This window comes from Heptranchias perlo, chromosome 25 (assembly GCF_035084215.1).
Source record: "Heptranchias perlo isolate sHepPer1 chromosome 25, sHepPer1.hap1, whole genome shotgun sequence".
NCBI classification, from domain to species: domain Eukaryota; kingdom Metazoa; phylum Chordata; class Chondrichthyes; order Hexanchiformes; family Hexanchidae; genus Heptranchias; species Heptranchias perlo.
Window position 1 is genome coordinate 1,676,238 of NC_090349.1, and position 14,137 is coordinate 1,690,374.

The window sequence follows — 14,137 nt, forward strand, 5'->3', positions numbered from 1 at the left end:
TGCCAGGTTAAACCTGCTGCAGCAGCTGCTGCAAAGTAGACTTTAGAACCATTTTAGTTCATAACTTGCAATTTAAAAATATGTAGGGGCAAGAATGGCAGGTGACAAGTTGTATCATTGCTAAGTTACTGATCCATGTCAGCTAGTCATGGAATACATTTCCTGAAGTAAAAATATCAGCCCCTATATTAAATTAGCATTTGGTCAATAACTTCCACTATCTTCCAGGAAATGTTTGAAGTGTGAACTGTATCTACATTGAATTTTAAATACAGAAATGTTCGCTCCCTGTTGCCTTGTGTTAGTGCTTCTTAAATTTGGTGTAGAAGGTAATGGATAACTTAACTATCAGTCAGCACTCCGTGCAAATAATCCTAACATGAAACTATTGATTGACATATGAGCTATCCATTACTTCAGCTTTGACTGGATTCATTATAGTGCCACAGTGGCAGCATCACATGTTCAGACAGTTTTCAATTGTCATAAAGTAGTGCCTCACTGGAATTGATAAAATAACTTCGCTCTGATGGTACAGTTGACTGACATATGAATATATGGTGTTTTGGAGTGCAGTAGGATTGTAGGTTTGCCCCTACATTTTTCCTGCGCAATCATTTCCCAAGCTTTACCATTCTAGATGGAGAAAGGAATGTTGGAGAACACGTCACCATATGCTACTCTTATATACCATCCAGTGGCTGGATCATGGATGACGGAAGCCTGGCAGCCAATCTCGGTCTTAATTTCTCAATCAAGGAACAATAAATGTTATAGGGAAATCTGAAAAAGAGAAAGATGAAAGCCACATACTTTACAATGCTGACTATTCCATTTTAATGTATTAGAAGTTTTTACATATGATAAATTCCTGTGCCCACATTTATAATTACCATGATCATAGTATCATAAGGTTTAGATCAGTTATGGAAAAGGACAAGGAGCAATCTAGAGTAAAAATACTTAATTGGAGGAGGGACAATTTCAGTGGGTTGAGAACGGACCTGACCCGGGTAAATTGGAATCAAAGATTGGCAGGCAAAACTGCAATCGAATAATGGGCCGCCTTTAAAGAGGAGATGGTTCGGGTACAGTGTAGGTACATTCCCACGAGGAGGAAAGGTAGGGCAACCAAAGCTAGAGCTCTCTGGATGAAAAAAGAGATAGAGAGTAAGATGAAGCAGAAAAAGAGGATGGGTAACAGATGTCAGGTTGATAATACAAGTGAGAACCAGGCTGAATATAGGAAGTACAGGGGAGAAATGAAAAAGGAAATAAGAGAGGATGAGAATAGACTGGCGGCTAACATAAAAGGGAATCCAAAAGTCTTCTATAGGCGCATAAATAGTAAAGGTAGTAAGAAGAGGGGTGGGGCTGACCGAGAAAGAGATCTATGCATCGAGGCAGAGGGCATGGCTGAGGTACTAAATGAGTACTTTGCATCTGTCTTTAACAAGGAAGAAGATGCTGCCAAAGTCACAGTAAAAGAGGAGGTAGCTGAGATACTGGATGGGCGAAAAAGGAGGTACATATGAATTAAGAGCAGGAGTAGGTCATTCGGCCCCTCGAGCCTGCTCTGCCATTTGACAAGATCATGGCTGATCTGATTGTGACCTCAACCCTACTTTCCCGTCTACCTACAATAATCTTTGACTCCCTTGTTAATCAGGAATCTATCTAACTCAGCCTGGGGAAGGGAATTCCACTGACTCGCGACTCTCAGAGAAAAAATTTCTCCTCATCTCCGTCTTAAATGGGAGACCCCTTATTTTTAAACTGTGGCACCTAGTTCTAGTCTCTCCCACAAGGGGAAACATCCTCTCAGCATCTACCCCTTCTAGTCCCCTCAGGATCTTATATGTTTCAGTAAGATCACCTCTCATTCTTCTAAACTCCAGTGTATACAGGCCCAACTTGTTCAACCTTTCCTCATAAGATAACCCCCTCATTCCAGGAATCAGTTGAGTGAACCTTCTCTCATCCGCCTTTAAAGCAGTTATGTCCTTTCTTAAATAAGGAGACCAAAACTGCACACAGTATTCTAGATGTGGTCTCACCAATGCCCTGTACAACTGTAGCAAAACATCTCTACTTTTATATTCCATTCGCCTTGCAATAAATGACAACATTCCATTTGCCTTCCTAATCACTTGCTGTACCTGCATTCTAACTTTTTGTGATTCATGTACTAGGATACCAGATCCCACTATACCAGAGTTCTGCAATCTCTCTCCATTTAAATAATATACTGCTTTTCTATTCCTCATGCCAAAGTGGACAAGTTCACATTTTCCCACATTATACTCCATCTGCCAAATTTTTGCCCACTCACTTAACCGATCTATATCCCTTTGCAGACTCCTTATGTCCACTTCACAACTTACTTTCCTACCTACCTTTGTGTCATCAGCAAATTTAGCAGCCATACATTTGGTCCCTTCATCCAAGCCATTGATATTGTATTAGAAAGGCTGGCTGTACTTAAAGTAGGTAAATCACCCGGTCCGGATGGGATACATCCTAGGTTGCTGAGGGAAGTAAGGATGGAAATTGCAGAGGTGCTGGCCATAATTTTCCAATCCTCCTTAGATATGAGGGTAGTGCCAGAGGACTTGAGAATTGCGAATGTTGCACCCCTGCTTAAAAAAGGGTGTAAGGACAAACCCAGCAACTACAGGCCAGTCAGTTTAACCTTGGTGGTGGGGAAGCTTTTAGAAACGATAATTTGGGACAAAATTAATAGCCACTTGGACAAGTGTGGATTAATAAAGGAAAGTCAGCGCGTATTTGTTAAAGGCAAATCGTGTTTAACCAACTTAATTGGGTTTTTTGATGAGATAGCAGAGAGGATTGATGAGGGAAATGCGGTTCATGTGTATATGGACTTTCAAAAGGCATTTGATAAAGTGCCACATTATGGGCTTGGCAGCAAAATTGAAGCCCATGGCAGTGGCAACATGGATACAAAATTAGCTAAGTGACAGGAAACAGAGAGTAGTGGTGGTCGGCTGTTTTTCGGACTGGAGGAAGTTATACAATGCTGTTCCCCAGGGGTTGGTACTAGGACCACTGCTTTTTTTGAAATATATAGAATCATAGAAGTTTACAACATGGAAACAGGCCCTTCGGCCCAACATGTCCATGTCGCCCAGTTTATACCACTAAGCTAGTCCCAATTACCTGCACTTGGCCCATATCCCTCTATACCCATCTCACCCATGTAACTGTCCAAATACTTTTTAAAAGACAAAATTGTACCCGCCTCTACTACTGCCTCTGGCAGCTCGTTCCAGACACTCACCACCCTTTGAGTGAAAAAATTGCCCCTCTGGACCCTTTTGTATCTCTCCCCTCTCACCTGAAATCTATGCCCCCTCGTTATAGACTCCCCTACCTTTGGGAAAAGATTTTGACTATCGACCTTATCTATGCCCCTCATTATTTTATAGACTTCTATAAGATCACCCCTTAACCTCCTACTCTCCAGGGAAAAAAGTCTCAGTCTATCCAACCTCTCCCTATAAGTCGAACCATCAAGTCCCGGTAGCATCCTAGTAAATCTTTTCTGCACTCTTTCTAGTTTAATAATATCCTTTCTATAATAGGGTGACCAGAACTGTACACAGTACTCCAAGTGTGGCCTTACTAATGTCTTGTACAACTTCAACAAGACATCCCAACTCCTGTATTCAATGTTCTGACCAATGAAACCAAGCATGCTGAATGCCTTCTTCACCACCCTATCCACCTGTGACTCCACTTTCAAGGAGCTATGAACCTGTACTCCTAGATCTCTTTGTTCTATAACTCTCCCCAACGCCCTACCATTAACGGAGTAGGTCCTGGCCCGATTCGATCTACCAAAATGCATCACCTCGCATTTATCTAAATTAAACTCCATCTGCCATTCATCGGCCCACTGGCCCAATTTATCAAGATCCCGTTGCAATCCTAGATAACCTTCTTCACTGTCCACAATGCCACCAATCTTGGTGTCATCTGCAAACTTACTAACCATGCCTCCTAAATTCTCATCCAAATCATTAATATAAATAACAAATAACAGCGGACCCAGCACCGATCCCTGAGGCACACCGCTGGTCACAGGCCTCCAGTTTGAAAAACAACCCTCTACAACCACCCTCTGTCTTCTGTCGTCAAGCCAATGTTGTATCCAATTGGCTACCTCACCTTGGATCCCGTGAGATTTAACCTTATGTAACAACCTACCATGCGGTACCTTGTCAAAGGCTTTGCTAAAGTCCATGTAGACCACGTCTACTGCACAGCCCTCATCTATCTTCTTGGTTACCCCTTCAAAAAACTCAATCAAATTCGTGAGACATGATTTTCCTCTCACAAAACCATGCTGACTGTTCCTAATCAGTCCCTGCCTCTCCAAATGCCTGTAGATCCTGTCTCTCAGAATACCCTCTAACAACTTACCCACTACAGATGTCAGGCTCACTGGTCTGTAGTTCCCAGGCTTTTCCCTGCCGCCCTTCTTAAACAATTAAGAATGACTTGGACTGGGGTGTACAGGGCACAGTTTCAAAATTTGCAGATGACACAAAACTTGGAAGTGTGGTAAACCGTGAGAAGGATAGTAACAGACTTCAAGAGGCCATAGACAGTCTGCTGGAACCAGTGAACACATGACAGATGAAATTTAACGCAGAGAAGTGCAAAGTGATACATTTTGGCAGGAAGAATGAGGAGAGGCAATATAAACTAAATGGTACAATTCTAAAGGGGGTGCAGGAACAGACAAACCTGGGGGTATATGTGCACAAATCTCTGAAGGTGGCAGGGCAGGTTGAGAAAGCATACGGGATCCTGGGCTTTATAAATAGAGGCATAGAGTTCAAAAGCAAGGAAGTTATGTTGAACATTTATAGAACACTGGTTTGGCCATAACTGGAGTATTGTGTCCAATTCTGGGCACCGCACTTTAGGAAGGATGTGAATGCCTTAGAGAGGGTGCAGAAAAGATTTACTAGAATGATTCCAGAGATGAGGGACTTCAGTTGTGTGGATAGACAGGAGAAACTGGGGTTGTTCTCCTTAGAGTGGAGAAGGTTGAGAGGAGATTTGGTAGAAGTGTTCAAAATTAAATGGTGAGAAACTGTTAAATGTTGGTGTTCAGAGACATTTGGGTGTCCTCGTTCAAGAATCACAAAAAGTTAGCATGCAGGTACAGCAAGCAATTCGGGAGGCAAATAGCAGGTTGGCCTTTATTGCAAGGGAGTTAGAGTACAAGGGTAAGGAAGTCATACAATTGTGAAGGGCTTTGGTGAGACCTCACCTGGATTATTGTGTACAGTTTTGGCCTCCTTATCTAAGGAAGGATATACTTGCCTTAGAGGCGGTGCAACGATGGGTCACTGGATTGATTCCTGGGATGAGAGGGTTGTCCTATGAGGAGAGATTGAGTAGAATGGGCCTATACTCTCTGGAGTTTAGAAGAATGAGAAGTGGTCTAATTGAAACATACAAGATTCTGAGGGGGTTTGACAGGGTAGATGCTGAGAGTCTGGAACTAGGGGGCATAGTTGCAGGATAAGGGGTCAGCCATTTAAGACTGAGAAGAGGAGGAATTTCTTGACTCAGGATTGTGAATCTTTGGAATTCTCTACCCCAGCGGGCTGTGGATGCTGAGTCGTTGAATATGTTCAATGCTGAGATAGATAGATTTTTGGACTGTCGGGTAATGAAAGGGATAGGGGATTGGGCGGGAAAGTCGAATTCTGGTTGAAGTTCAGCCATGATCTTATTGAATGGCGGAGCAGGCTCGAGGGGCCACATGGCCTACTCCTGCTCCTATTTCTTATGTTCTTATGAAGGGTTTAGATAAAGTAAATAAAGAGAAACTGTTCTTGTTGGCGGAAGGGTCGAGAACCAGAGGACACAGATTTAAGATGATTGGCGAAAGAACCAAAGGCGACATAAGACCATAAGAGATAGGAGCAGGAGTAGGCCATTCGGCCCCTCGAGCCTGCTCCGCCATTCAATGAGATCATGGCTGATCTGATTTTTACCTCAACTCCACTTTCCTGCCTTTTCCCCATATTCTTGGACTCCCTTGCTGATCAAAAATTTGTCTAACTCACCCTTGAATGTATTCAATGACTCAGCCTCCACAGCTTTTTGCGGTAAAGAATTCCAAAGAATCACGAACCTCTGGGAGAAGAAATTCCTCCCCATTTCCGTCTTAAACGGGCGACCCCGTATTCTGAGACTATGCCCCCTAGTTTTAGATTCTCCCATGTGGGGTAATATCCTCTCAGCATCTACCCTATCGAGCCCCCTCAGAATCTTATATGTTTCAATAAGGTCTCCTCTCATTCTTCTAAACTCCAATGAGTATAGACCCAACCTGTTCAATCTTTCCTCATAAGACAACCCTTCCATACCCGGAATCAACCTAGTGAACAGACTCTGAACTGCCTCCAATGCAAGTATGTCCTTCCTTAAATAAGGGCACCAGAACTGTATGCAGTACTCCAGGTGTGGTCTCACCATCACCCTGTACAGTTGTAGCATGACTTCCCTGCATTTATACTCCATCCCCCTAGTAATAAAAGCCAATATTCTGTTTGCCTTCCGGATTACCTGCTGCACCTGTATGTTGACTTTTTGTGTTTCATATACGAGGACACCCAGATCCCTCTGTACAGCAGCATGTTGTGGTATTTCTCCATTCGAATAATATTTTGCTTTTTTATTTTTCCTCCCAAAGTGGATGACTTCACATTTTCCCACATTATATTCCATCTGCCAAATTTTTGTCCATTCACTTAACCTGTCAATATCCCTTTGCAGACACTTTGTGTCCTCATCGCAACTTGCTTTTCCACCTATCTTTGTATCATCAGCAAATTTGGCCACAAGACACTCTGTTCCTTCATCCAAGTCATTGATATATATTGTAAATAGTTGAGGCCCCAGCACTGAGTCCTGCGGCACCCCATTAGTTACAGATTGCCATTTTGAAAATTACCCTTTTATCCCGACTCTTTGTTTTCTGTTAGTTAACCAATCCTCTATCCAATGCCAGTATATTACCCCCAACAACATGAGCTCTTATCTTGTGCAGTAATCTTTTATGTGGCACCTTATCGAATGCCTTTTGGAAATCCAAATATACTGCATCCATTGGTTCCCCTTTATCCACCCTGCCCGTTACTTCCTCAAAGAACTCTAATAAATGTGTCAGACACGATTTCCCTTTCATAAAACCATGTTGACTCTCCTTGATTGTATTATGAGTCTCCAAATGTCCTGCTACTACTTCCCAATGACAGCTGTTAGGCTAACTGGTCTATAGTTACCTGCTTTCTGTCTCACTCCCTTCTTGAATAGGGGTGTTACGTTTGCGGTTTTCTAATCCGCTGGGACCTTTCCAGAATCTAGTGAATTCTGGACGATTACAACCATTGCATCCACTATCTCTAGCCACTTCCTTTAAGACCCTCGGATGCAAGCCATCAGGTCCAGGGGACTTGTCAGCCTTTAGACCCATTAGTTTACCAAGTACTTTTTCTCTCGTGATAGTGATTGTTTTTAGTTCCTCCCTCCCCTTTGCCCCTTGATTTTCTACTATTATTGGTATGTTATTAGTGTCTTCTACTTTGAAGACAGATACAAAATATCTGATCAATTCCTCTGCCATTTCCTTGTTTTCCATTATTATTTCCCCAGTTTCATCTTCTAAGGAACCAATGTTTACTTTAGCTACCCTCTTCCTTTTTATATACTTGTTGAAGCTTTTATTGTCAGTTTTTATATTCCTTGCTAGTTTACTCTCATAATTTATTTTCTCCCTCTTTATTATTTTTAGTCATCCTTTGCTGGTTTTTAAAGTTTTCCCAATCTTCGGGCTTACCAGTAATCTTTGCCATGTTGTATGCTTTTTCTTTTAACCTGACACCATCCTTGACTTCCTTCGTTAGCCATGGTTGGTTCACCCTTTTTGTGGAGTCTTTCCTCCTCACAGGGATATATTTTTGTTGCGAGTCATAAAATATCTTTTTAAATGTTTGCCACTGTTTATCCACCATCATACCATCTAATCTGTTTACCCAGTCCACTTTAGCCAATTCCGCCCTCTTTCCTTTATAATTGCCCTTATTTAAGTTTAATACAGTAGTTTCAGACCCAAGATCCTCGCTCTCAAACTGAGGAAAAACTTTTTTACGCAGCGAGTAGTTATGATGTGGAATGCGCTGCCTGAAATGGTGTTGGAAGCAGAATCAATCGTGGCTTTCAAAAAGGAATTGGAGAAATACTTGAAGGGAAACATTTGCAGGGTTATGGGGAAAGAGTGGGGGAATGGGATTAACTGGATTGCTCTTGCAAAGAGCCGGCACCGGCTTGATGGGCTGAATCGCCTCCTTCTGTGCTGTAACCATTCTATGATTCTATGATGTACACTCCCTCGGTAAAACTTGCGCCACTGTAATTACGCCTTCCCCCAGTAGAGGCGCTATAGCATCACTGTGGATCTCGGAATTTCGAATGGGAATATAAAAATAAAGACAGAATGTATGACTTTAAAATTGGAACTGAATTCTATCTGCGGTCCCTGGTCCAATTATCCCACCACTCACTCCACTTCACCTGAAGACACCACAGGAGATCAAACAGTGTAAAGTGGAATCTTAAACTGCTATCTTAGAGTTTTAGCTTGATTATTTTTGGTGACCAGAGAGAAAGATCAGTGCTTTTTTTCTTGGAAGCCTGACCTTCTGTTTGTTTAAGTCTTCCAGGAGATTAAGTAGTTAGTCATACAGCACAGAAGGTCATTCAGCCCATCGTGCCAGTGCCAGCTCTTTGAAAGAGCTATCCAGTTAGTCCCGCTCTCCTGCTCTTTCCCCACAGCCCTGCAGTTTTCTCCCCTTAAGTATTTATCCAATTTCCTTTTGGATGTTACTTTGAATCTGCTTCCATCACCCTTTAAGGCAGTACATTCCATATCATAATAACTCGCTGCGTTTAAAAAAAAATTCTTCTCATCTCCCCACTGCATCTTTTGCCAATTACTGTAAATCTGTGTCCTCTGGTTACCAACCCTTCTGCCAGTGGGAACAGTTTATCTTTATTTACTCTATCAAAACCCTTCATGATTTTGAATGCCTGAATCCAACAATCCCAGCTCCCCCAGTCACTCCACATAACTGAAGTCCCTCATCACTGGTACCATTCTATCAAATGTCCTCTGCACCCTCTCTATGGCCTTGACATCCTTCCTAAAGTGTGGTGCCCAGAATTGAACACAATACTCCAGCTGAGGCCTAACCAGTGTTTTATGAAGGTTTAGCATAACTTCCTTGCTTTTGTACTCTATGCCTCTGTTTATAAAGCCAAGGATCCCATATGCTTTTTTTAACAGCCTTCTCAATTTGTCCTGCCACCTTCAAAGATTTCTGTATGTTAACCCCCAGGTCTCTCTGTTCCTGTACCCTCTTTAAAATTGTACCATTTAGTTAATATTGCCTCTCCTCATTCTTCCTTCCAAAATGCATCACTTCACACTCCTCTGTGTTAAATTTTATCTGCTATATGTCTGCCCATTTCTCCAGTCTCTCTGTGTCCTCCTGAAGTTTGTTACTATTCTGTTTACTACATTTCCAAGTTTCATGTTATCTGCAAACTTTGAAATTAAAGCATCGATTAACCAAGTTCAGGTCATTAATATATATCAAAAAGAGCAGTGGTCCTAATACTGACCCCTGGGGAACACCACTATATACTTCCCTCCAGTCTGAAAAACAGCCATTCACCACTACTCTCTGCTTTCTGTCCCGTAGCCAATTTTGTATCCACGCTGCCACTGTCCCTTTAATCCCATGGGCTTTAATTTTGCTAACAAATCTATTATGTGGTACTTTATCAAGTGCCTTTTGAAAGTCCATATACGCAACATCAACCACGCTACCCTCATCAACCCTCTCCGTTACTTCATCAAAGAACTCAATCAAGTTTGTCAAACACGATTTGCCTTTGACAAATTTGTGCTGGCTTTCATTGATTAACCCATTTTTTTCCCAAGTGACAATTAATTTTGTCGCCACTGACGTTAGGCTGACTGGCCTGTAATTACCTGGTTTATCCCTCTCCCCTTTTTTTGTACAGGTGTGTAACATTTGCAATCCTCCAGCTCTCTGGCACCACTCCCATGTCTTAGGAGAATTGGTAGATTGTGGCCAGAGCCTCTGCAATTTCCATCTGTACTTCCCTCAGTAACCTAGGATGCTTCCCATCCAGACCAGGTGACTTTTCTACTTTGGGCGCTGCCAATTTTCCAAGTACCTCCTCTTTATCTGTTTTTATCCTATTCAATTATTCTGCTACCTCCTCCTTTTACTGTGACATTGCAGCATCCTCTTTAGTGAAGACAGGTGCAAAGTACTTATTTAGTGCCTTAGCGATGCCCTCTGCCTCCACAAAAAGATCTCCTTTATGGGCCCTAATTGACCCCACCCTTCCTTTGACTACCCTTTTATTTTTTATATGTTTGTAAAAGACCTTTTGGTTTCCTTTTATGTTACCTGCTGATTTATTCTCATAATCTCTCCTTGCCCCTCTTATTTCCATTTCCAGTTCTCCTCTGTACTTTCTGTATTCAGCCTGGTTCTCTGCTGTATTATAAACTTGACATTTATCATAAGCCTCCTTTTTCTGTTTCATTTTAATCTCTATATCTTTAGTCATCCAGGGAGCTCTAGCTTTGAAAGCACTTCCTTTCCCCCTCGTGGGACTGTGTCTAGTCTGTACCCGAACTGTCTCCTCTTTGAAGGCTTGCCAAGAGTTTTCCAAGTGTCCCTCACAGTACAGCTTGTATGTGGCCATTTGGAAGGATTGATACCATAGGAGAATTCGATTGGAAATTAAGATGTGGGGGTAGATAATAAACTAGGAGCCCGGGTGTAAAACTGGCGATGTGGATTGATGGGAGTGAAAGTTGGGTGCTTTCTATAATCGGTGGCCGATCTGCGAAGCCAGTTTATGCCTGGCTAGCAAGTGAAAATCTTACTTTTGGTTTCAAAGAGAATGTAGCCATACGGATAAAGAGATGGCAAGAGGATAGAAGAGGAGTAAATGGAGCTTTTTCAGTTATGGGTAGTGGTTTACCTGAGGAGCTCTTTCGTTTCCAATTTACATGAACTACTTAGGAATAGATACAACAGGACCATAAGACCATAAGAGATAGGAGCAGGATTCGGCCATTTGGCCCTTCGTGCCTATTTAATGAGATCATGGCTGATCTGATTTTTACCTCAACTCCCCTTTCCTGCCTTTTCCCCATATCATTTGACTCCCTTGCTGATCAAAAATTTGTCTAACTCAGCCTTGAATGTATTTAATGACTCAGCCTCCACAGCATTTTGGGGTAAAGAATTCCAAAGATTCACGACCCTCTGGGAGAAGAAATTCCTCCTAATTTCCGTCTTAAACGGGCCACCCCTTAGTCTGAGACCATGCCCCCTAGTTTTAGATTCCCCCATGAGGGGGTAACATCCTCTCAGCATCTGATACTGAAGTTGCTGATGATAAAGAAAAGAAAGACTTGTATTTATAAAGCACCTTTCACAACCTCCAGAAGTGCTTCATAGCCAAGTATTTTTGAAGTGAAGTTACTGTGGTAATGTAGGAAATGCGGCAGCCAATGTGCGCACAGCAAGGTCCCATAAACAGCAATGAAATAAAAGACCAGGTTATCTGTTTTAGTGACTTTGGTTGAGGGATAAATATTGTGTACCCGGGGTTCCGCTGATCTTCTGACAGTTATGGAGGGTGACTGTTTGTAGCCCTGCAGAGTTTCCAGGCCAACTTGTTCAAGATGCAAGTGATTTTCTTCTTTCCTTCTCAAAGCCTCAGTTATTTGGCTCATCTCTTCCCTCTGTACCTCTCCCTTTTTAAAAAGAAACAAAAACTCGAGGTGCATCAGCCTCTGGCTACAGCATGTTGACCCTATGTTGTAATCTTGATACTTTCTAAGTCATTGCATTGCCTGTGTTTCAGGTTGAAGATGAATACAGAGTTTTCCAGGAAGAAGCCAAAAAGCAGATAGATGAACTTAACCTGAATGTGGAGAAACAGCGAGCTGAGCTGGAAGAAAAAGAAACTGAGATAAATGACATGAAAGAGACCATTTTTGAACTAGAGGACGAAGTGGAACAGCATCGAACGGTCAAACTCCACGACAACCTCATCATTTCAGACTTGGAGAGTAAGTACAGTGAAATCCAGCTGGTGCTCCAAACATCCAAATTTCCCTGTTCATTTCTAGGTTGTGTGTGGTGTGCTTGATTTCTATTGAAATCTGTATGTTGAAACCCTATTTATACTCTGAACAGTTTATAGGCAGTTGTCAGTAAAATTTCAGTAAAACTTAATGGTGGGAGTGTGCAATTTTTGTATCACGTCCATTTGACTTCTGATAAACACCCAGCAGTACAATTATAGATTCGGTCCTTTTCGAACTTGGGTTGTATCTAGAGAGCATTTTGAGTTGTGTAACGCAAGTGTAAGTATTGGTGGTGAGGGCAATCTGAGTTAAATTAAGAGTGTCATAGGAATATAGGAACAGGAGTAGGCCATTCAGCCCCTCATGCCTGCTCCACCATTTGATAAGATCATGGCTGATCTGTGATCGAACACCATATATCCGCCTTTGGCCCATATCCCTTAATACCTTTGGTTGCCAAAAAGCTATCTATCTCAGATTTAAATTTAACAATTGAGCTCGTATCAATTGCCGTTTGTGGAAGAGAGTTCCAAACTTCTACCACCCTGTGCCCCCTACTCCTAAAATCCCCAACCAGCGGAAATAGTTTCTCTGTATCCACCCTATCCGTTCCCCTTAATATCTTATAAACTTCAATCAGATCACCCCTTAACCTTCGAAACTCCAGAGAATACAACTCCAATTTGTGTAATCTCTCCTCGTAACTTAACCCTTGAACTCCAGGTATCATTCTAGTAAACCGACGCTGCACTCCTTCCAAGGCCAATATGTCCTTCCGAAGGTGCGGTGCCCAGAACTGCTCACAGTACTCCAGGTGCGGTCTAACCAGGGTTTTGTATAGCTGCAGCATAACTTCTGCCCCCTTGTACTCTAGTCCTCTGGATATAAAGGCCATTCCATTAGCCTTATTGATTATTTTCTGCACCTGTTCATGACACTTCAATGATCTATGTACCTGAACCCTTAGGTCCCTTTGGACATCCACTGTTTTTAACTTTTTACCATTTAGAAAGTACCCTGTTCTATCCTTTTTTGATCCAAAGTGGATGACCTCACATTTGTCTACATTGAATTCCATTTGCCACAGTTTTGCCCATTCACCTAAACTATCACTATCGCTTTGTAATTTTATGTTTTCATCTACACTGCTTACAATGCCACCAATCTTTGTGTCATCGGTAAACTTAGGTATGAGACTTTCTATGCCTTCATCTAAGTCGTTAATAAATATTGTGAATAATTGAGGCCCCAAGACAGATCCCTGCGGGACTCCACTAGTCACATCCTGCCAACGTGAGTACCTACCCATTATCCCTACTCTCTGTCGCCTTTCGCTCAGCCAACTTCCTAACCAAGTCCGTACTTTTCCCTCGATTCCATGGGCTTCTATCTTAGCTAACAGTCTCTTATGTGGGACCTTATCAAATGCCTTCTGGAAGTCCATATAAATAACATCCATTGACATTCCAGGACCTACTCCGTTAATGGTAGGGCGTTGGGGAGAGTTATAGAACAAAGAGATCTAGGAGTACAGGTTCATAGCTCCTTGAAAGTGGAGTCACAGGTGGATAGGGTGGTGAAGAAGGCATTCAGCATGCTTGGTTTCATTGGTCAGAACATTGAATACAGGAGTTGGGGTGTCTTGTTGAAGTTGTACAAGACATTAGTAAGGCCACACTTGGAATACTGTGTACAGTTCTGGTCACCCTATTATAGAAAGGATATTATTAAACTAGAAAGAGTGCAGAAAAGATTTACTAGGATGCTACCGGGACTTGATGGTTCGACTTATAGGGAGAGGTTGGATCGACTGAGACTTTTTTCCCTGGAGAGTAGGAGGTTTAGGGGTGATCTTATAGAAGTCTATAAAATAATGAGGGGCATAGA

The 14,137-nt window shown here is 42.2% G+C and overlaps 1 protein-coding gene across 9 annotated transcripts in view; it reads left to right on the plus strand.

Annotated features, from left to right (window-relative positions):
- The window catches only part of specc1la (sperm antigen with calponin homology and coiled-coil domains 1-like a), a 400,129-nt gene that overhangs the window by 133,367 nt on the left and 252,625 nt on the right, over nucleotides 1–14,137 (plus strand). For all 9 annotated transcript variants that reach the window (XR_010967162.1, XM_068005421.1, XM_068005423.1 and 6 more), the window contains exon 5: nucleotides 12,025–12,232. Coding sequence is in view for 8 of the 9 variants with exons in the window: in XM_068005421.1 (XP_067861522.1) it covers nucleotides 12,025–12,232 (208 nt within the window). In the remaining variant the exon portion in view is untranslated. The remainder of the gene's footprint in view (nucleotides 1–12,024; nucleotides 12,233–14,137) is intronic.